The following is a 22,814-nucleotide window of genomic DNA, read 5'->3' as shown; positions in this document are numbered from 1 at the left end:
GATTGAACGTCTGTGTAGCTGTTGGGTGTTTTCTTGTGCTCATTTCACACTAGAAATGGTGTAGTGTGAATATAATTTCACACCAGACGTCACACACATGCATCACGAGGCAAAAGTGGTTTCTGTTTGCTCTGTTTTTTCCTGTGATAACTCCCATCTACAAAAGTCTGTGTTATTTGTATAATGCTTAAAGGCAACCTTCATGGTTTTAATATAAAAAAATAAATAAATAAATAAATTTAAAAAAAAAATAATAATAATACGGGTGGCATGGTGGCGCAGCGGGTAGGTGTCGCAGTCAAACAGCTCCTGGGACCTGGAGGTTGTGGGTTCGATTCCCGCTCCAGGTGACTGTCTGTGAGGAGTGTGGTGTGTTCTCCCTGTGTCTGCGTGGGTTTCCTCCTGGTGACTGTCTGTGAGGAGTGTGGTGTGTTCTCTCTGTGTCTGCGTGGGTTTCCTCCAGGTGACTGTTTGTGAGGAGTGTGGTGTGTTCTCTCTGTGTCCGCGTGGGTTTCCTCCAGGTGACTGTCTGTGAGGAGTTGATGTGTTCTCCCTGTGTCTGCGTGGGTTTCCTCCGGGTGACTGTCTGTGAGGAGTGTGGTGTGTTCTCCCTGTGTCTGCGTGGGGTTCCTCCGGGTGACTGTCTGTGAGGAGTGTGGTGTGTTCTCCCTGTGTCTGTGTGGGTTTCCTCCGTGTGAATGTCTGTGAGGAGTGTGGTGTGTTCTCCCTGTGTCTGTGTGGGTTTCCTCCGGGTGACTGTCTGTGAGGAGTGTGGTGTGTTCTCCCTGTGTCCGCATGGGTTTCCTCTGGGTGACTGTCTGTGAGGAGTGTGGTGTGTTCTCCCTGTGTCTGTGTGGGTTTCCTCCGGGTGACTGTCTGTGAGGAGTGTGGTGTGTTCTCTCTGTGTCCGCGTGGGTTTCCTCCGGGTGACTGTCTGTGAGGAGTGTGGTGTGTTCTCCCTGTGTCTGCGTGGGTTTCCTCCGTGTGAATGTCTGTGAGGAGTGTGGTGTGTTCTCCCTGTGTCTGCATGGGTTTCCTCCGGGTGACTGTCTGTGAGGAGTGTGGTGTGTTCTCCCTGTGTCTGCATGGGTTTCCTCCGGGTGACTGTCTGTGAGGAGTGTGGTGTGTTCTCCCTGTGTCTGCATGGGTTTCCTCCGGGTGACTGTCTGTGAGGAGTGTGGTGTGGACCCACCGCGACCCTGAACTGGATAAGGGTTACAGATAATGAATGAATGAATAAAAATAATAATTAAAAAAACATTTTTAGTAATTTCTGAGGTCTTTTCCACAGCATTTGCAGCTCTCCAGTCTGTTTGCTCCCAAATGGATTTTTTCAGAAACTGTCGTTTACATTGGTTTTCCCAAAATCTCAGACTAGGTAGTAATTTTATTTCAAAATCATTGGGATGCTTCACTGCTTCGCTGTAACAGGGAGAATACAGCCTCTGTCATTGCTACTCCTGGCTCAGCGTTTCAGAAACTGCACTATGTAACTTGAGGGAGGTTAGACAACTACCACAGTGCTGTAACATTGATTTCCACTGTGCAGATGTAGGGGGGCCCCCAGGAGCAAAAATACTGAACCTTACCTAGTGTTTCTTTAATTTCCAATCTTTTAATTCAGAGGAGTGGCCTGGATTAGAGCTTTTGTTGTGTTTGACACCTCTTCTGTAGACACTGTATAGGACACTAAACCCACTCTAGGGCCCTGTCCGTGTGTGATATTAGCATCTCCAGTGATCTGGACACAAGTGAACAATGACATATTCAGTCTGGAATACATCTACAGTGTTTCTGTTTTTCTTCCTTTGCCTTGGACCTCCTCCTGGGGCCAGAAAGCAGGAGTTGGGTCTCTCCTCTGCTGTAGGATGTATGGTAAATATATGCGAGGGCTGGAGGGCTTCTCCAGCTGTGGAGGAGACACATCCACCGTGTATGACGTTGTGGTCCACACAGAAAGCTCAGTGTTAGTGAAGTGTAAGCAGTGTGCTGCTGTTTTTGTTGGTGCTGTATACAGTATGAATGGAGCCTGATTAAGCCCTGACTGTAGGGGAGACTATCTGCTCAGCCGGAGTTATCAGTGTCCACTCTCTATTATACATCTGTACTGAATGGGGTTTAATAGCGTGAAACTGTCTGAGTGACCGCGTTAAAGAGACGTGGGGGACATGAGAACACACTGCCGTCCGGAAGATCTCTTTATCAACTTAGGTTTGAAGCTGGTGCACTAGATGCTGGAACATTCCCTGTGAGGACTTGATGTAGTGCTGGTCGGTATGACCACAAATCAATATCACGATTAATTGTACGTTTTACCATGATTATGATTAATGAACGATTATCTTGTTTGAGTATTTTTGACCCTCATAGTTCAGTGACGAGGCTTGTGCTGTAAAAATGCTCCAGTGTTAAAGCTGGGATGTTTTTTCTAATGTCGCTGGGAGCTTGTTCCTCTCTCGTTTTCTGTTTATATTTGGTGTGTGATGGTGCTTTGGCTGAAACTGCTTTTTCTCAGTGTTTACAATTGATTTATTTTTAGTTGCTCGGTCGGCCTCGGTGTTTAGGTTCTCCACCATGTGGCAGATAGGCAGAATCATGTGACTACAGCATGGTAATGTGGTGTTAAAGGGACAGTACACGAACACATAGTGGGGACATAGATTGAAATAATCGATATAGACAAGATTATGTCGATTAGAAGTTCTGACTGTCGATTTCGATTAATTTTCGATTAATTGCCCTGCCCTATTTCTGGATCTTAAGCAGCTCCAAATCATCCAGAATGCAATGGATGGAGTAAACCAATAACTTCATCGCTCTGGAGAACTCTGTGCTGGGGGAGTTCATACTCTTTCACTTGATGCCAGTCATTGGGCATGTTGAATTCAGGCTCATGTGCAGCTACTCCAGACACTGTCCATAATGTGCAGTCATACCATACTTCAACTGTAGCCTTCAGCTGTAATAGCTTTGGGGAGTAGACATTGCCCCCACTCTCCACATAAACTTTACTTACATATCCCACAGGCTGTGAAGTGTAAGTGTGTGTGTGTGTAAAAGTGTGTGTGTGTGTGTGTGTGTGTGTGTGTGTGTGTGTGTGGCAGAAAGCACATGGCCGAGGCTCAGAGGAAATGAAGAGGTGCTGTAATATGGAGCTGGAATAGACTTTACATGTTCAGAGTGAAGCTGGTGAGGGGAATGTTCTGGAAGATATCTCCTGGAGAGCAGGAAACAGATGTGACCCACCCACCTGTCAGAAAACCCCCACCCTGCTCACACACACACACACAGCGTGCAAAAGCAGGAAAATGTCTCATGCCATTGTTCCTGCAGCTTCCGTCGGTTACAGTCAGATGACTTGCTCTGCCGGTCACTCAGCGCCGCTCATGTTAGAGTTAGTGCTTAAATGGGACCTCTACCTGCTTTTTAGAATTCAGACGTGGGAAACGTAGGGGTTTGATGCCCAGCTCTGGCAGAAACACCATGTTATAAGAAGCCATGGGCAAGACTCCTAACTCTGCATTAGCTTTCCCCTGTAACAAGACAATAATAACGTCACTCTGGATGGGAGAGTCTGCCATGAACTATGAGGCGTTTCCTCATCAGGTTGAGTCTTTTCCTGCAGTGTATTTGGGTGCAGATGTTCCTCATGGTTTGAAGCAGGACACTGTGTGTTTCTTTGTGTGTGTGTGTTTGTTAGAGAGAGTGAGAGAGAGAGAGAACTCAAGGATTAGAGCAGAGAGAGCAGAATTGCCTGATCTCAGTCAGGTTTTGTGACAGAGTGTTGAAAGACGTGCTCCCACACCTTTAGGATGTTTCACACTGTTGTCATTAATGAGGAGGGGCCCCTGGTGAATATTTCACAGGGTTGTCACTACTTCCCTTACAGTGTCGCTGTGTTGACAGCTAGCGACTGAAATATTAACATTTCTACAGCAGAAAGTGACCGATGATGAATGGTGTAGAATGAGGCTGATAAAAATGCTCCAACAAATGGCCCGGCTACACACCGTAGTTGTGAAGCTGTATATCAGAGAGACAAACCCAAAAACCTGAAGTGTGAGCTGGGGCTCTAAGTGTAGAAGCTGTGCTGAGCAGTAGACTCCAGACATTCTAGGTTCTACTTGTTTATACAGCTATAGCCTAATGATTATAGAGGTGCGCTTGGGATCATGAACTTGCTGTTTTAATCTTGACCCTTGACCAGCAGGAGAATTATGGGGTGGTGGGGTGGGCGGGGTTTGTGTGTGTTAACAGCCACAGATGGGTTAATTACCAAGGCACAAATTATCTTTGGTTGTTCAGTGACAATAATAGTATGTAGTACCTGGTGCTAAATAGCATTGTTAATGGTTAAACACTACTAATGTTGCAGTTTAGTCACAGAAATGTAGGCACATAATGTAAAATAAGCTGTCCAGTCGTGTACAACATTTCACATCTGTATGCTACATGTCTAGACTTCTCCAGTCCCAGAGTCCAGCGCAGGGCTAGTTGGCATCAGGGGTTTGAACGGTCCCGAGGCAGGACGCTGGAATCCGCTTGAAGTCAGGTGATAGCCGCCGGTCCGCTGGCTGGACAGCTGGAATGTGGCGAGGGTTTTTTAGCCGCTCGGTCATGAGAATGACCCAGAGCTCAGTCCACTGTCACACACTGTTACTGCCCCGAGAGGGTGTGTTTACTTTAACTTTAGTCTGCTAATGCGCACTGCAGTGGGAGATATGCCGAAACGAAAGCCTGGATTTGGACTCTGATAAGTCTGGTATGTGTGTGAAGGTGCCGACTGTGGCGAGGCCGCTCGGTAATAGTCAGTAATGTGTTTGGTCTCACTGCCGTGATTGATACCGTGTTTTCTTTTATTTACAGAATTACGGGGTGGAGACGGATAACCTGAAGACTCTGGTTGGCCGGATGAGGGCAGCATCCTATAACCTGCACAACTGCACCTCAGAGAGGAGGAAAAACCCCTCATACACTGGCAGCAGCTCCGGCAAACCACCCAATGAGTTCCTCACTGCGGTGGTGGAGCTTATAGCAGCAGCCAAGAGCATGCTGGCCTGGCTGGACAGGTACACAACACACACACTCAAACTGATACACTCTGAGGTGCATGCACTAACTGACTGTTTTATCAGTAAACGTGTTTTTCTTTTGTTTAATCAAAGTCCGTTAAGTCCTTGCCTCTACGGCTTTTATCTGGTTTACTAGGACATCATCTGACTCTGTGGCATGAAACCATGTGACGCATTGTTGAGCTGCTAGTGAGCAATGAGGGAAGTTGGAGCAGAAGAGTAAGGACAGTTCACTTCTCTCCACTGAGATTCCAGCTGCAGAGACAGACATTTTCATTGAACTGTTCGAGAAGAAAGAAATGCATAGTGCTACGGGAACTGTGGCAAAAAAAGGAAGATAACGTAGAGAGGGCTGTTTTATCCTCAGAAAAGCCCAAGATGTGAGGAAATGGCCGTAGATACGGTTTCTGACTCTTTTTAAGTGTGTTTCTGCTCAACCCTCCAGATCCCGATGACCTAATTCTTTTTCTATGCCCAATGTTCCTGCCTCTTGTTTTTTAATGCCATCAAAACACACTCCCTCCTTTTCAAAACACTCCTTTAAAGTGAAGTAATGCAGATGTGGAGCTGACATAAAGATTGCTCCTTAATATACACTACACTGCTTGCTTGGGCTTGAGACGACACATTCCTCGAGCAGCAGCTCAGACAGGAATGCCTCGCTGTGGTGTAAAGAGGACGGTTTGACTTGAAATGGACTTGAACCCTTCTCCCTCTCTCTCTCTCTCTCTCTCTCTCTCTGTTTCTCTCTCTTCCTTCTGTCAGGACTCCTCTGACAGGTGTCAGTGACTTCACCTCCACCAAGAACAGAATCATCCAGCTGTGTCTGGAGCTCACCTCCACGGTACAGAAGGTCAGTGCTGTTGTTACACTGCAGAGACATCTACACTCCAATTACCAAAGCATTTAGCAGGCGTCGGTGTTGAATGTTCACCTTGAATATCATCGCTAGGCCTTTGGCCTTTAGACTAAATAACATCTGTACTAGTGTTATTCATGGTACATTCAATGTCACTGAGTGCTGAGAATGATCCAACAGCCAAATAATATCTGGCCAAATAATATCTGAAAATTACATAGTGATCTCTTCCTTCAAATGAACTCTGTTTAGTGTGTGTGTGTGTGTCTGTGTTGCCCTGTGAAGGATTGGCGCCCCCTCCAGGGTGTATTCCCGCCTTGCGCCCAATGATTCCAGGTAGGCTCTGGACCCACCGCGACCCTGAACTGGATAAGGGTTACAGATAATGAATGGATGAATTCTGTTTCTGGAAATGACTCTGGTGACATCCAGCGTCACTGTGAATGAATTCACAGATCGATGGATAAAGTCAGGACAGAGTCATGGTTTATCAACTGTTTACAGCTGGGTCTGATCTTACTGATATGGGATACACATATGTAGATGTGCTGAGCGTCTGGCTCAGCTCGTGAACATTGAGAACAACAGAGATAATAGTAAAGCACCTGGAGTCTCACTGACCACGGCTCTCAAAAACACACCAAGGGAGCATTTTCCTGTTCTTATTTCCATTTATTTCTTGGGTTTCTTTTGAAATCAAACATTGGATGAGGGGCCGTTTTCCCATTTTATGTCGTTCACTGGTCTTTTAGCAAACCATTGAGGACAATATAACATGCTCTAAATGACCCTGTCCAGGTCCACTCTGCGATAACTCTTTATTTGAGGCTCTGAGCTCCTTCTGGAGCTTCTTTTTCTGGACACGCCCACGGACAAGAATAGTTGCTGCACAGAAGAACCAACTATTCTTTGGTTCCAGCTGGGATGAATAATGTTTGTTGAGGGTTATTTGTGATGTTTGAGATTAAATGACCCGTGAAAGTGGATGTGCCTAATAAAACAGAAGTGTAAATAAGTCAAAAGCTACGGACTCATTGTGAATTCAGAAAGCCTGGGCCCGGGCAGCACCCGAAACAGTGGTTGTGATAAGAACCTGTAGTGGAGCACATATGTTTTCACTGAGTGAAGGCTTTCCTCTGGTATTCTGGCCATGTGTGGGTGGAGGCCTCATAAACGTGTTTTATAGTCGCATGCCTACCCTCCATCAGCTGTTTCCCCTCCCCCGCCGCCCCAGAGGAGCTGCAGTTGTCTCATCACATTTGTTTACATACAGAGTTTGATGGGGCATTGATAATGTAACGTCAAGGGACAACTTGTTATGCGTTTGGTCCTCTACAGTAAACTGTGCCACAAACAAGGGCGTTCCTCCCTTAAAAACAGGCTCCCAAACTTCTTATGCCCATATTATTTATTCAATACTTCATCTTCAGTAAGCAGTTCATACCGTTCAAGTCACAGTGCCAGAAGCCTTCCTGGAATCATTGGGAACAAGGAAGGAACACCCCTGGACGGGGCACCGGACCATCACAGTGCATCACACACTTACACAGACACCTGTGGGCACTTTCACACAGCCGGTCCAACAGGCAGCATGAATATTAGGACTGTGAGAGTAAACCAGAGCACCTGGAGGAAACCCACACTGACACAGGGAGAACACACAGAGAAGACCATTCTGACAAATGCACCATCACCAAAGGTGCTAACCATTTTTGCACCACGTCCTGCTGGTTACAGCATCATGCCAAGATTCTGAAGACTTGTTTACATATAGAGAAATATTCATATAAAGTTTATATATTCATGTACATACAACGTTCAGACATCGTAGTCTGCTACAGCTTCATTATGGGACGTGTCCACTTGTACATTACCCAGTCCATTTCAGTGAGAAGGTTATTCAAAGTCATACACGGTGCATAGAGAGGAAGGTTCAGCAAATGAAAGCAGTGCCTGCCTTATTGGCTGATCACGCGCAGAAATACCAAACATCGTCTGGTTTGCATTTCTCTTCATTTGCACATGGCTTCAGAAAGAGCAGGGTGTCGGATACCTTCAATTAGAGAAGACTTAAAAATGTAACACAGTTTCAAGCAAGCATGTGATGATTTGTTTTATGTATTTTTGACACAAGAGCACACTTCAGACACTCAGCATGGCCTCTTTGCTGATTGGCTACGTTTGGGTAAATGAAGCAGTAGATTTAATGTGATTTTGTGCCTCCAAACACATACTAGACTCAGCCTGGAGGAGCCTACGCTCGTCTCCTGATCCTCACAAATTCGCTCTTGGTTTTTTGTTTGTGTTTTTACGGAGTTTTATTCGTGTGTTTACTAATGGTCGTCGGCCTGTGGGAAGCATGCGGCGCTGTGGCATCTCAAAGAGGATCTTCTCTTTAATTACAGGACTGCACTCTGTACGAAATGGAGGAGAAGACATTGGAAGTGGTGAGTAGGACGTCCCTTTTCTGGCATTGGAAAGTCACCCAGGCTGCACTCATCATAACACACATTCACATACTGACCCCTCTCTCCTGACCACAGCAAGGGCTCAGCCTGGTCTCCTGTTCCTGAAAAGATGGAGCTGGAGAGGAATGCGTGTCTCTATTGTGTGCTGTAGGATGGAGGATGTTTTTCTCAGGGCCGGGTCTGAACATCCTGTGTTACATAACTCAACCCTCACGTACTCCGTGGACACAAATGGCTGTTAAGGCCTTTTTTAGCAACACGCTTTCCCTCCACATCGCACTTTTAGGGGCAGAGAGTGATGGCTCCCAATTGCAGTGCCTCAAAAGTGCCATACTCCCTCTGTAGTGTACGTCACAGATTAAAAACTAATACTGTTACACCCAGACAGTGCACTAAATGACAGCGGCATGTGAAGGGTATTTGCCCTTGTGCCCTTTACTCACAAGAATCATTTAAGGAGGTGTCCGCAAACATTTGGCCACTGTGTGCTAAGGTTGATGTTTCCAGTTCCCGGCTTGATTTGGGGGCTCTTCTGTATGTCAGCGCGACGCTGAGTGTGTTTAGATATTTCCAGCAGCGCACCAGGATTGTTCTGTGTTGTTTGAATGATCCCTGGCCTCAGCCCCGGAGCCAAAGCAGTGACTTCATCCCGGAGAAATGTGTTCCATGCTCAGCGTCGATGTGGCAGATGCGACAGTGCGAAGTGTAGCTTCATGTTTTGATTTATGTAGGTAATAAGGTTTCTAACCCTGGATCAGCGGGGAAAAGAGGGGCAGGAGGAGTGTGAAGTGCACTTGAGCCAGGCTGCCAGGGCAGCTTGTGTCCACTACCCCTAATCACTAGTGAGTGTGTGTGTGCGTGTACACTGAGGTGTCCAGATATCCTCGTACAGGGTAAAAGCCTGGTTCATATTTTTGTCTCCATTACTGCCAGGCTCAAGTTTTGACTGGGATCTGTGATACGACCATGAGGATGACCGCTGACCCTCTGAAGAACCGCACTGCCTGTCTGGAGGAGGTCCACATCAGCAACATCAAACCAGGGGAGGGGCTAGTGAGTACACACACACACACACACATATATATATTTAACCATAAAGCAGGGATCAGTCATTTTATTTTTTATTTAGTGCTGCTGTTTTATGGTAAACAAATGACACCGCAGTCCCCCTTTTGTGATATTGCACTGAGCTGTAATAGAGGGAATAGAGCCTCTCTCATTGCTATTCCAGGTTCAGCACTGCAGAAACTGCACTATGTAACTTTTAGAGGCGGGTATGAACCCCCTCCCGTCACACACCTCTCCATTTGACCCAATCCCTCAAGGTTTAAGCACAGGGCTGTAAAAGAGAATTACACTTTGGAACGATAGGGGGAGCTCAGGAGCAAAAACACCAAATCGTACGTAGTGTCCCTTTAAAAGCAGAAAGGCCTGAACATGCAGAAATGATGAGTGTTGTGTCTGCAGAACTACTCTCTCACTGCTGCTTGGTACCACAAACGGATGATGGTTTGTTTTCCTGTGTTTTTTTCCACAGGGGATGTACATAAAGTCCACTTATGATGGTCTGCATGTTATTACTGGAACCACCGAACATGTGAGTGACAGCTTTCCATCTCAAATCTGCTCTTTCCTGAGACAAATCACTGTACACCTGCCCCTTAGTGGTGATGCACTTAGGGTAAATTTGCCCCTAGTGGTGGTGATCCCAGGGTATAGTACAGTAACACTACAATGGCACACTTTAAGTGGTATAGGTTCTAAACGTTCACTCTCTAACCCTGCAGTCTAGCAGGTTATAACAGAAATGGCTGTCTCTCTCCCTCTCTCTCTCTCTCTCTCTCTCTCTGCAGTCTCCAGCAGACAGGACCCAGCGGATCCACGCAGGAGATGAAGTGGTGCAGGTCAACAGACAGACAGTGGTCAGTGTCATTGTCCATTTTAGACCTCGTACTCATAGTTACAAATCCATTAAGAATAAACTGAGCGGTTTTGTTGTTGTAGGTGGGCTGGCAGCTGAAGAGCCTTGTGGCCAAGCTGAGGGAGGACCCTCAAAGTGTGGTCCTCGTTTTGAAGAAGAGGCCTTCAGGAACCTGCAGTTTCACCCCTGCTCCACTGAAGAACCTGCGCTGGAAGCCCCTTGCTGGACAGGTAAACACTGATTAACATGGGGGGGGGGGGGGGGGGGACGTGAAGCTGCCTCCAGCCTCAGGCACAGGGGCCAGGTGGTCCACACAGTAAGACCAGGCAGGACTCAGGCGGCTTAGACAGATGGCACATTACTCAACTCATCTCACTACTTCGCTTCTTTGCTTTTCCTTTAGGTAAATTTGGTCTCTTGTACCTGGAACCGGTTCTTTTTTAGTGTCCGTTCACTCGTGGTTCTGAGCGAGCCGAGTAGGGACTATACTGTGATGTGTAAACCTTGCAGAGCGCTGATTGACCAGAGAGAGTCGACACTCTGCGTGACTCACTGCAGACGTCCAGCACAAACTCGCCATCTGTAAAATCTTAAAGCTACAGTTTTTTTTTTATCTCAAAACGGCAGCTTGTAAAATTGTGCCGTGGTCTTTTGAAGAGGTTCAAACGCTGGACGCAAGAATCCAACGAGAACTGGATGGAACTCTGGGAGCTGGGTTTTGACCCAGACAGCAACAACATCGAATAGAGCCGAGAGTAGGTACCATGTGGTGGAAAAGGTAGAAGCGACGCAAAATGTTTACCTACACCGAGAGACGTATTGCAGCAACGCAGATCCCAACAACTGTGATTGGTCAGCAGTCGGGCGAACAGGATTCAAGCTGAACTGAAGAAGTTCAGGAATATAAACTCTTACACTACGAAGAATTCATGGCGGGAGAATTCCTCAGATTGGTTTGGACGTCATGGAATGAATACAAATGTTGTAACAAGGAAGAAATACAGACACCACCTGAGAAAAACATAACCCATGATGAGGAGCAGGAACAAGTGGAAAACTTTGTTTCTTTCCTGGAACCACATTTAAACTACAATCTGTTTCATATAGTGCCCTACTCCCTACAAAGTGCACTTCACAGGTTATAAAACTAACACTAAATACTAAGATCTGAATGTGTGAGTGTGTGTGTGTTGCCCTGTGAAGGACTGGCGCCCCCTCCAGGGTGTATTCCCGCCTTGCGCCCAATGATTCCAGGTAGGCTCTGGACCCACCGCCACCCTGAATTGGATAAGGGTTACAGATAATGAATGAATGAATGAATGAACTTAGACTCTTTTGCTGTGACGTTATTGCACTTTTTGAACCACTTCATTGTTTTGGTTTGGCAAGAAAAGACATGTCCCCCACCACCCAGGACGCGTGGTAACGGATGGGTTTCTAAAGGTGCACCACAAAGAACAATGACACTCTTCACACAACTCACAATCTCACTCATCTTTTAGATCTCGAATGAAAACATCACACACACACACACACATACACACAGTGTTTTATTTGTGAACATTACATAGACTTCAGTACTATTGTCTTAACTCTAAACCTAAACTTAACCCAACTTTAAAACTTGTTTTCATATTATATTTACACTATGAGTGGTTCTCCACAATGTGATATATTCCTTATGCACCCACACACACACACACACACACACACACTTTCAGTGGAAACCTGACATTCACGTCACTCGTCGACGTCAGGCTCAGTTTCTCCAAACACAATCGCAGGGTGCGTTGGCTCCTGAGCTTCAGCCATATCAGGATGTGTGTTTAAACCTGATATAGATTCTGCTCTAAATGTCAGACGTCCAGTGACTGTGTCCACTGTTCTTTTTAAAACACTCACTGCCCATTGGAAAAAGCTTGAGGATCATTAATCCACTGGGTTTAAGGATGCACTGTGGGTAATAAAGTTTGTGTTGGTGTTTAAGGTGGTTTATCCCCACAAAACTGCGACATAAATCATTTCTCCCCAACTGTTGGTAACTGCACTATCGGGTTATTAACACCAGCTTTGTCTTGTAACGTTATGTTAACCTTCCCTTATACAGAAGTGTTTCTGTTGCTTTGTCTCAGGGTGGCCCTTACACTCCTGCGGCCCAGTCGTCCCAGCCTCCTCTGGAGACCTGTGTTCAGAAAGATAAGCCGGCCATTTTGGACCTGTACATCCCCCCTCCCCCGGCTGTGCCTTACACCCCACGGTGAGAGACTCTCTGCTTTCCTCTTCCACTTCTCTAATCACAAACTGGATTCCCTCTCTGTGTGGTTTTACCATATTCCCATACACTTTATAAGGGAACTTTACTTTGCGCTTCACAAGTGCCACCTAGCGTAGAAGTTCACCATGTAGATGTACAGTTACAGACAGTGAGGGCTGGGATTTTATTTTTTCGGGAGGATTTTAGGGGTGGGGAATTTGCTCACTTAAAGGCTAAACACCACTTAATGGACCTCCATGAATATTCCACATTATTGTAGTTACTGACAGATATAAGTATGAATTAAAATGAAAATAGCAGCTTAATTTGCTTTAAAACTGACAATTTTATTAAACTGACGGAAAAACCCGAACTCGCTACGGAAATTCTCGAACGCGACCGTGACGTCACTGGTGGACAACAACTGAACAACGCCGCGGTAAAACACCGTTATGACTGACTGTTATGACAGTATCTAGCTAAATAACCAACATTATTTATGACAATAGCCTAGCAATAAGCTAAACTCAAATTTAGAGGTACCGTTATTCTTGTAAATGTGATCGAAGTCGAACTCGAATTCATCCGACACTATAAACCTCCGTAATGCAGCTACGTAGCCGAGTATAATCTGAGACACCGAGTTTAGCGAGTCAAGCTAATGCTAACTAACACCAACTAAAACAGGCGAAGTGAGTGTCCTTACCCTGTTTACCTCCATGTTACAGAGGCTCTTGAACACCTTTCGTTGGTGTCCTTACATGCCCATATTGTTGGAAAAGCGCCAGTGAAATGAGCTACAGATAACGGAGTGAGCGGATGGTCCTTTCCAAAGTGCCCGTTTAAAGTTGACAAATTTAGTCCATTTTCTGGATATTTTGGGATCTTTGGGCCATTTGTTCACAGATGTCCCACTGTACATTGAATGATTGCAGCCAAAAACAACACACCTTTTCGTCATTTTGCATTAAATTAAGTGCAGCTTCTAGAGTGTTGTCCACCATCTACGTCACAGGCAAGACGCCTATTAGAGTTTCCCAACACCGTGGGGGGGGCAACGGTCTTTTAAACCTTATTTCTTCAATTAGTAAGAAATAACATGTTTTCTGACGATCAATAAACACAAGTTAGGAACTCAAACTCCACTGTATTTATTTGTTGGACACTTTCATAGAGCTGGGGCTTAGCCTTTAAGAACATCTGATGTCCTACAGGAAAAACTCACTAATCTTAACTGTGCATTTGGTCCAAGTCTGATTTATTATCATTTCTTCAGTGCTGATGTGATGTCAATACGGACAATATTTACATTAAAGGAGACATACGAATAAGTGATGTTTTGAATGCATTAGTGGGTTTATTTGGAGATCTGGGGCTACCAACCCACGCACTGCGAAATAAAGCAACCCAGTCAATTTGTGTGATCCGCCTCAATCTGAAAATAAACGGTAAAATGAGTCATTCAGGTTTTATTCCGTCGTGTCGATAACAGTAATTTCATAACTGACCCGACTCCTTATCTGAGTCTCTCCAATCACAGAGCTGTGAGAGTTCAAAGACGAGGTTAAACAGAGCAAAACAATCGCACCGAGTGTGGAGAAATAAGAGTTAAAACTGAGAACAGAGAGGAAAGAGAACAAAGCGAAAATGATTAAACGTCAGCTTTTATGCTCCTTGCGCCTGACTCGTTCTTAACAGGGTTGTTTAGAAAGGGTGAGAAAAGTGCTGTGGTATTTGATCCTTGTGGTATTTTGACCAAAGCAAATCACAAAGGCCCCAGAACTCAGAAAGTGTTCACAGAGAGTGGAGATAAAGACTAAAGTAGAACAGCAGAGTTGACTCTAGAGCATATCATCAGTGCACTGATAATGACAATACCCCTTGCCAGACTGGCTGCAGTCTTCCAGCAACATGCAGCTCCAGCGCGGATGCTTTACAGTGTATCCAGCCTCCACAATGACTAACTGCAGTTGTGTATTTAATCTAACCACAGTTGACAATGCTTTTCTTCTCTCTTTACAGAGATGTGAAGTCCAGTGCTTGCTCCAGCGTGAAAATGCGGCAGAAGGCTCCAGAATCGCCAAACTCGTCTCTGGACCGGGCTGGGAAACGGCACTCGAACCTCCCCGACTGCAGCAGCAAGCAGCCGACCACCAGCACCTCCCCTCCAGAGATCGTCATCCCCCAGGCCAGGCTCCGCCAGCGGACCCCGTCTAGAGGTCAGCACCAGTTTTGAACCCTACACAAACCCCAGACATATTTGATTCTTCACGTTGTGTGTTTGTTTGTTTTACTGTGTACTGGAGGTACATTCAACGTAGCGAATACGTAAAACAAGCTTATATCCCACCAGTTAATCGTGTGTTCGAATCATCACACACTGTGTCATCACACCCTGGGTTCATGTCTGAGGGTCATCTTGAATAGAGTTGATTGCGGGGTGTGTGACATACACACACACCTGTATGCACAACCCATCTGTTCCTCCAATCAAATGCTGAGCTGACTCTGTAACACTGAAGTGCGGAGAGAGTGTGTTGACTGGCTCAGAGTGTGTGTGTGTGTGTGTGTGTGTGTGGACAAAGCAGGCACAGTATCAGTGTTTTGTGATCGCTTTATGAGATGTTTGAGAGGAGCTGACATGAGTGATTATGGTCGTGTGTGTGTGTGTTTAGGGAAGCCGAGGCCCGTGTCGATGCCTGTGGACGTGTGTCTGGGCCTGTCTCCCTCACCCCACCCCCCCTGGGCTCTTGGAAGCAAAGGTAACAGAAACACCTGCCGTCTTTAGACCTGAGCCGAAGCAAGCTCTGCTAATCTCCTGCTTTCACCTGGAGCTTCACACACACACACACACACACACACACACACACAGCCCCATTAAACACATGCTTCGAATTCCTGCTCCGTGTTTATACATCACTAATTACAGCAGGGTCGCTGTGGGCCCGAGTGTGCCTTCATGAACCTGCTCACATTTTAAAACATGCTCTACTTCTCTTTATTTACTAACAGTCACTTTATTAGAAACCCCCACCCTGCAGCACCACCTAGAGGTGACTGTAGGTGGACAGACAAAACTATGATAAATATTGTATTGTCTTAGTTTCACTCGTGTCCTTTCAATGCATTATGATCCTTTACTTCAGGACAAGCGTAAAACATCACTAGCATTACGCTGATGTCTCGCTAGTTAGTCTAGAGCTCCACCTTAAATGGTGAGGCAGTTGCATTCTGGCACCTGAGACCACTGCAATATTTAAGGTGGAACTGGAAAATTCAAACTGATTTAGGAGTGGGCGAAAATATAAGACGGTCGAACCCTTCTGAAGGCATGACGTGCTAAATTTAACTAAAGTCCCGCAGCGCTCCTCTGATATCACTGCAGAGCTGCTACAGAGCACCGCTAGTCGTCTGGGAATGGAGCGCTGCTCTGTTTTATTTGTGTTCTGATGAGTTATTGGGTTCTTGAAGGGTCGGCTGTAGTAGTGGACTGTTTCTAATAAAGTGGCCAGTTGGTGGAAATCAGTGTTGCTAATACAATGGGCAGTGTTTCTCAAACTGAGGTCAATAAGTGGAAGTGAGTGTTCCTTAGAAATTAGCTAGTGTTTCTAGTAAAGTGGCCTCTATGTCAATGAGTTTATTTTAATTTCTCTCCTTCTCTCTGTCTCTCTCTTTCTCTGTCTCTCTCTCTGTCTCTCTGTCTCTCTCTCTCTCTCTTTCTCTGTCTCTCTCTCTCTCGCTCGCTCTCTCTGTCTGTCTCTGTCTCTCTCTCTCTCTGTCTGTTTCGCTCTCTTTCTGTCTTTGTCTCTCTCTCTCTGTGTCTGTCTCTCTCTCTCTTTCTCTGTCTGTCTCTCTTTCTGTCTCTCTCGCTCTCTCTGTCTCTCTCTCTCTCTCTCTCTCTCTGTCTCTCGCTCTCTCTGTCTCTTTTTCTCTATCTCTGTGTCTGTCTGTCTCTCTCTCTTTCTGTCTCATTCTCTCTCTCTCTGTCTGTCTGTCTCGCACTCTCTCTCTGTCTCTCTCTCTCTGTGTCTCTCTCTCTGTCTCTCTGTCTCTCTCTCTCTCTCTATCTCTCTCTCTCTCTCTCTCTCTCTCTCAGGTGAAGATGTTTTGAGGCGGTATCTGAGTAATGAGCGAATCCCCACTATCTCTGAAGAATCCCCATGTTACCCGGTCCCGTACAGACCCCCAGGGCAGCGGCTGGTCCGAGGGGTGGACCACATCCGGGGCAGTCAGTGCTTCATCAACGCCGAGCTGCACAACAGCGCCACCATCCCGTACCAGGAGGCGATCGCCAGGAAAAAACCCCCAAAGAGCTCCAAACGCCTCTCGGCAGAACCCTCTCTGTTCAGCAGCTGGATCGCTAAACTCAAACTCTTCTCCCACTGACCCCCGCTGTGAGGACGCACTGAAGAGGAAGGATCTGACAGCAGAGACTAATGTGACTAACTTCGAATACAAGCCAGAATCAATAGTATGATGAGGTTTCCGTCGTTTAATGGGAAGCTAATGGCGCTGACTGAAGTCTAGTGCGGGAGAAGAACGCTGGACAAGAACGGCTCTAACCTGGGGCTAACAGGGACTGGTTGTATCGCTCCAGACAACACGGTTCCACTGCTCCACAGCCCGGTGCTGGGGGAAGCTTTATAGCCCTGTAACATACGCTCTGCATTGGGCTTGGTGACCTTGGACCCATGTGCAGCTGCTCCAGAGCATGACATTCAAGTTCATGCTTTTCTACAGAGATTATATACAGTCTGCGCGTTCCTCAGTTGGTTTCACTGATTCCGTGAGGTGTCCACAAACATTTGGACGCACTGTGCGGTCTGAGTAGCTGTAATATTCCTGCTGCAGTCTCATAATGTGAAAAACTGACTGCATTTAGGATGCATTCGCCTCCTGAAGTATCAGTCGTTGTATTTGTGTGCGCTGCTGCCTCCTGTGCCTTTGCTCAAGCATCACACACTGGCTGCCATTCCATACCCAGTAATATGATTATTACTATTATTATTATTATTATTATTAAAGACATTAAACCATGAGAGCTTTGTGTTGACCGCTGATGAAGCTCTTCATGATGGAAATATGAGATGTAACTCCTTCCTCTGAGACTCGTGAAGACACCCCAACACTGTTTTCTGTCACTGGAGCTCAACGCGCTCGGAGGAGAACACTAGGCTTAGGCATCGCCAGGGATGGAACTCACAGACTCCTGATTCTAGGGCCAGTGCTTTGACTGTTATTTTAAACACCTGTGTGTGTGTGTGTGTGTGTGTGTGTGTGAGGAGTCACTACCCCACTCTGGACTTTATGGGGATACTGGACTCATAATAAAATATGTATTTAAGAAGCATTGACTTTTCCAAAGTGTACAGTTTTACAGTGTGGACTTTTTCATCTGTTACAGATTAACACACGTCTGTTTTATTCCATTACAGAGAAATGTTTATTAACAATGCTGTGTAGAATATCTGTCTTTTTCCATGAGAAAGATACTGAATCAGGTCAAAATCAGTTCCTCTGCTCTCTGTAGGTGGACTGTGTTTGTTTGTGATGAGTAAATTATTTCGTTTGTGTTGAAAGAGCTCTGTATATATTTTCTTTAGTAGTTTCACGTTTTAGAAGAAGTCGTTTTATTATGTACACCGTAAGTGGCCCGTGGTGGCGCTGCCGCACAGCTCTGGGTCCATGGAGGCCTGGGTTTGAGCTTCGTCTCGGGTCACTCTCGGTTTGGAGGTCAGTGTGCTCTCTCTGTGTTCCCTGTGTTGTGGCGACCCCTTGTGGACGCAGCTGAAAATGAAACAATTTTATTACCGCAGAGGTCCTGCCACTGGGGTTAAAAAAAGGCTGTAATTAGCCGAGTGTGTTCACAGATGAGAGAACGCGTGTATGAATGTGTGTGTGTGTGTGTAAAGTTGTACCAGGTTTTCTATAGTTACAGAATTGACTTTGTATGTGACTGCTGTGCCTTCACGTCAGACTTGCTTTATGACCCACAGAAATGATGATTATAAGTGGGTTTAACACTAGTAACACAACATTAGTTTAAATAATGCATGCAGTAATGTGAGGGTGTTAACCCTGAAGGCTGATAGTAAATGGACCTGATTCACTGTGCATTGTTAAAGGAGTAATATATGTCGTTTTGTCTGTTAACAGCGGGATTGTTCCCATTTCCTACTGAGCTCCTGTGCAAATGTAACTAATATAAAGCACGTCTGAATGAGAAAGTTCCTCCATGTGTTTACAATTCAGGTTAATAACGAATAAAACAAATACCCAAACCCAAATCTTTCTATGGCTCTTTGTCATTCACGACACTGGTAGAAAATGGCGGGGGGGGGGACGACTACTGACGTGCAGACTGACCAATTAAATGTTTACAGAGAAGCTTATCGACCAATAACGGTAGCTCTACAGTCAGACCGTCCAATCAGAAGATTTTAGGCTACTTCACCACGCCCCCTTCTCATTCAAGCGAACCAATTGGAGTAGGGGAGGGCGGGACCAGTTTGTGAACGAAACTTCTCGAAGTTCTATGTAAGCTCTAGAAAAACAAAATGGCGGACCTTTGTGAAATTCCGCCCGGACATTTTTTTTAAGTCTAAAAAAGAGGACATGTCCGGGTAAAAGAGGACGTCTGGTCACCCTAACATTAGACAGTCAGTGTTTGTGTTTCATTTCACTAACACGAACAGTTTGGTGGTGTGCTGAGAAATAGCGCTTTTTAAAATGTTTAAGAAACAGCGGCGCCTCGTGGTGGAACAGTCGAAGTGCACCACCCTCACCATAGTTACCCGGTCACCGCTTCAGTCAGTATGGAGCCTGGAGTAAAGGCCAGGCCAAACACACTAACTTACAGGTATTATTTTCTGCTTTGAGAGCTGCTAAAAATATTGTCGGGGGTTGATGACGTCAGTGGTGTTTGTATTTGACTTAGACGTGTGTTGTATCTGAGGATGTCCATATCTAAGTTGTTTTTCAGAGCCATTTTATACTCGAATTGGAAGCTGCACTCACTCGAGTGCTGGTTCCAGGTATGTTCAATCGTTATAGTCTTCAACTCGTTCATGGGAACCTGCTTTTGTAGCATTTCTCGAGTTGTTTTCCCCTCAGAACTCTGTGTTTTTTGAGCTAGGTTTTTCACTGAAGCAGCTCCACAAGGCTGACCCTCTCACACATTCATGGCGATATAAAACATTATTTTCGCTGTATTTAATGTTTTTCCTCATTTTTCGTTTATAGAATTTGCCTTCTTCTCTTGCTCCTCCTGAAGTGATCTGCAGTAACTCCAACATGGAGAACTATGTAAGTATACCACACTTCAGGAAATATGTGTAGTTTATGTGTGAATATTTCAGTGTTTAAATTTGAACATTCCTTTTGTAATGGCGTATTCTATTGGTTTTCTGGATGAAAGTAAGTTAACATCAAGTTAACATCAAGTTTTTAATCTTGTTTACACGCTCTGTTGTGTTTATGCGCTAAAAGATATATCTGCTGTGTAGAGTTTCCATTTGAAAACTGCAGCGTTCAGACAGCCAGAGTTTATGACATTCATTCATTCATTATCTGTAACCGCTTATCCAGTTCAGGGTCGCGGTGGGTCCAAAGCCTACCTGGAATCATTGGGCGCAAGGCGGGAATACACCCTGGAGGGGGCGCCAGTCCTTCACAGGGCAACACACACACACACATTCACTCACACTACGGCCAAACCACCTACCAACGTGTGTTGTTGGACTGTGGGAGGAAACCCACGGGGACACAGGGAGAACACACCACACTCCTCACAGACAGTCACCCGGAGGAAACCCACGCAGACACAGAGAGAACACAACACACTCCTCACAGACAGTCACTCGGAGGAAACCCACGCAGACACAGGGAGAACACACCACACTCCTCACAGACAGTCACCCGGAGGAAACCCACGCAGACACAGAGAGAACACAACACACTCCTCACAGACAGTCACTCGGAGGAAACCCACGCAGACACAGAGAGAACACACCACACTCCTCACAGACAGTCACCCGGAGGAAACCCACGCAGACACAGAGAGAACACAACACACTCCTCACAGACAGTCACCCGGAGGAAACCCACGCAGACACAGAGAGAACACAACACACTCCTCACAGACAGTCACCCGGAGGAAACACACGCAGACACAGAGAGAACACACCACACTCCTCACAGACAGTCACCCGGAGGAAACCCACGCAGACATATGGAGAACACACCACACTCCTCACAGAGTGTGGTGCCGCCCAGGGTTTATGACATCAAAAACTTAAGTAACCAATACTATCAGGTAGTTTTGTAGCGTAGTTAAGCTGCAAGCAGTTGTTGGTGAGGTGCATTTTAATATATCCATACACAGAGAATGTAGGCAAAGGTGTAGTTATATTTAATTTACAGCTTTGCAATTGTAATTTTTTTTTTATAAACGTTATACAGCTGACATTCTGATGAAAAGGGATGAGTTTTTAGGGGTTTAGCCGAAACAATCACCAGAGGAGGTTGGTACATTGTTGGAAAAAAATCATTTTCAAGAGACGTGTTTTGTGCTCTATATCCTTATTACAGTTCTCATTTTATGTTCTGTTTTCCAAAGTATTTTAAAGGAAATGTGTGCAGAAGTGTGCTCTCTGATGAGAAAGTGTTCACTTATTTTCACTTCGAAGACCAACAAAACCTGGTTAAACTTGATTTATTTAAATAATAATGCACTAAAAGAGCACTGGACTATCGTCTTTTATCTTCACCCACTGTCCATTCTCTCAGCTCCACTGATCACACCTGAGCACTTTGTAGTTAAACAATTACAGACAGTAGTTCACATGTTGCTCTGCATACTGCTTAATGGTCAGGACCCCCACAGAGCAGATGGGATGTGGCCGGTGGATCATTCTCAGTGCCGCGTTGTGTGTGTTGTGCTGGTGTAGAGTGGATCAGACACAGCAGTAGCTGCTGGAGTTTTTAAAAACCTCAGTGTCTGGACTGAGAACAGTCCACCGACCAAAAAACATCCAACTGTTCTGTGTCGACTGATGGAGGACTAGAGGACGACCGACGCACTGATGAGCTACTGTCTAACAGAGTGCTGTCAGAGCACTCAGAGACAGTGAGTGAGGTTATGAACCCATTTACAGTTAGAATTAGAGTTTTAATTTGGTCAGAAATATTGACACTTCATATTAGAGTGTATGTAATGTGTAATGGTTTAGGCATTACTTAATTTCTCTGTTAGCTACTTTAAGCTGCATGATTCAGGCACCAGAAATGGCTTGCCATATATATATATATATATATATATATATATATATATATATATATATATATATATATGTATGTGTGTGTGTGTGAGAGAGAGAGAGAGAGAGAGTGACAGAGTGACACTGAGAAAGCCTTGTAAGAGGGGAAGTGTCTAAGAGCGTGTGGTGTATGTGCTCTTGAGCCAAACTCAGTTATTACTCTTGATGCGTGCGTGTGTGTGTCAGTGCTGTGGTGACTGTGTGGGCTGATGGCTGTGTTGCTGTGTTTTAAAGCTCATTTGCCTTTACCCTTCTGTCCCCTTGACTCAAGCTTCCTCTGCAAGATTTCTCCAGTGTGGGCTGTCGAGGTAAGAACATCAAACCCAACACACATCAAACTGAACACACAACTAAACACACACTAAAGGGACTGGACCTGCTCTGTACTCTGATTGTGTTGCTGCACGCTGTGGTTTGGGTGTGTGGAAGACGCAGCTTCAGAGGAGAAGAAAGGACCTTGACTGTCAGCGTAAGTGAATGTAATGTAGTTCTGGACCGTGCCGACTGCTCTGTTTGTTGTGTCGTCTGTCTGTTTTGACGTCGTCAAGAAGGCACAGATGCGTTCTACTTCTAGGAAACCAAGAGGAAGAGAAACAGCTTGGATTATTTGGGAACCTCACAGTGAAATACTTTTTAGTACTTTTGTATTCCATATATTCTGTGGTATCAGAATTGACAGCGTTGTGTTAATGATTAATAAACCATATCCTCTACATATAACATTCAAACATTGCTGTTCAGACCTTTTCTAAGACAGCATTTAGCTACAAATATATTATTGAGGTGAGGATCTCAAATGCCTCACCGGTTGGTCCCAGAACACTATCAGACGGAGTTCCATCGCACCAGTGAACACGGTTCCACTGCTCCACGCAGCTGCTGTTCTTTTTAACCACAAAGAATGACAATGACCTCTGTGCCGC

The 22,814-nt window shown here is 45.5% G+C and overlaps 1 protein-coding gene across 1 annotated transcript in view; it reads left to right on the top strand.

Annotated features, from left to right (window-relative positions):
• cnksr3 (cnksr family member 3) overlaps window positions 1–22,814 on the top strand; it is a 57,591-nt gene that overhangs the window by 18,356 nt on the left and 16,421 nt on the right. Inside the window, exons 3-16 of the mRNA XM_066676813.1 lie at window positions 4,867–5,069; window positions 5,838–5,925; window positions 8,337–8,378; window positions 9,333–9,452; window positions 9,937–9,996; window positions 10,253–10,321; window positions 10,404–10,550; window positions 12,453–12,577; window positions 14,597–14,793; window positions 15,250–15,336; window positions 16,671–16,954; window positions 19,546–19,608; window positions 19,817–19,879; window positions 22,163–22,199. Of these exons, the coding sequence (XP_066532910.1) occupies window positions 4,867–5,069; window positions 5,838–5,925; window positions 8,337–8,378; window positions 9,333–9,452; window positions 9,937–9,996; window positions 10,253–10,321; window positions 10,404–10,550; window positions 12,453–12,577; window positions 14,597–14,793; window positions 15,250–15,336; window positions 16,671–16,954; window positions 19,546–19,608; window positions 19,817–19,879; window positions 22,163–22,199 (1,585 nt within the window). The remainder of the gene's footprint in view (window positions 1–4,866; window positions 5,070–5,837; window positions 5,926–8,336; window positions 8,379–9,332; window positions 9,453–9,936; window positions 9,997–10,252; window positions 10,322–10,403; window positions 10,551–12,452; window positions 12,578–14,596; window positions 14,794–15,249; window positions 15,337–16,670; window positions 16,955–19,545; window positions 19,609–19,816; window positions 19,880–22,162; window positions 22,200–22,814) is intronic.

The sequence above is a fragment of the Hoplias malabaricus genome, chromosome 7, assembly GCF_029633855.1.
Source record: "Hoplias malabaricus isolate fHopMal1 chromosome 7, fHopMal1.hap1, whole genome shotgun sequence".
Classification (NCBI taxonomy): domain Eukaryota; kingdom Metazoa; phylum Chordata; class Actinopteri; order Characiformes; family Erythrinidae; genus Hoplias; species Hoplias malabaricus.
This window is presented reverse-complemented; position numbering and strand designations above follow the sequence as displayed.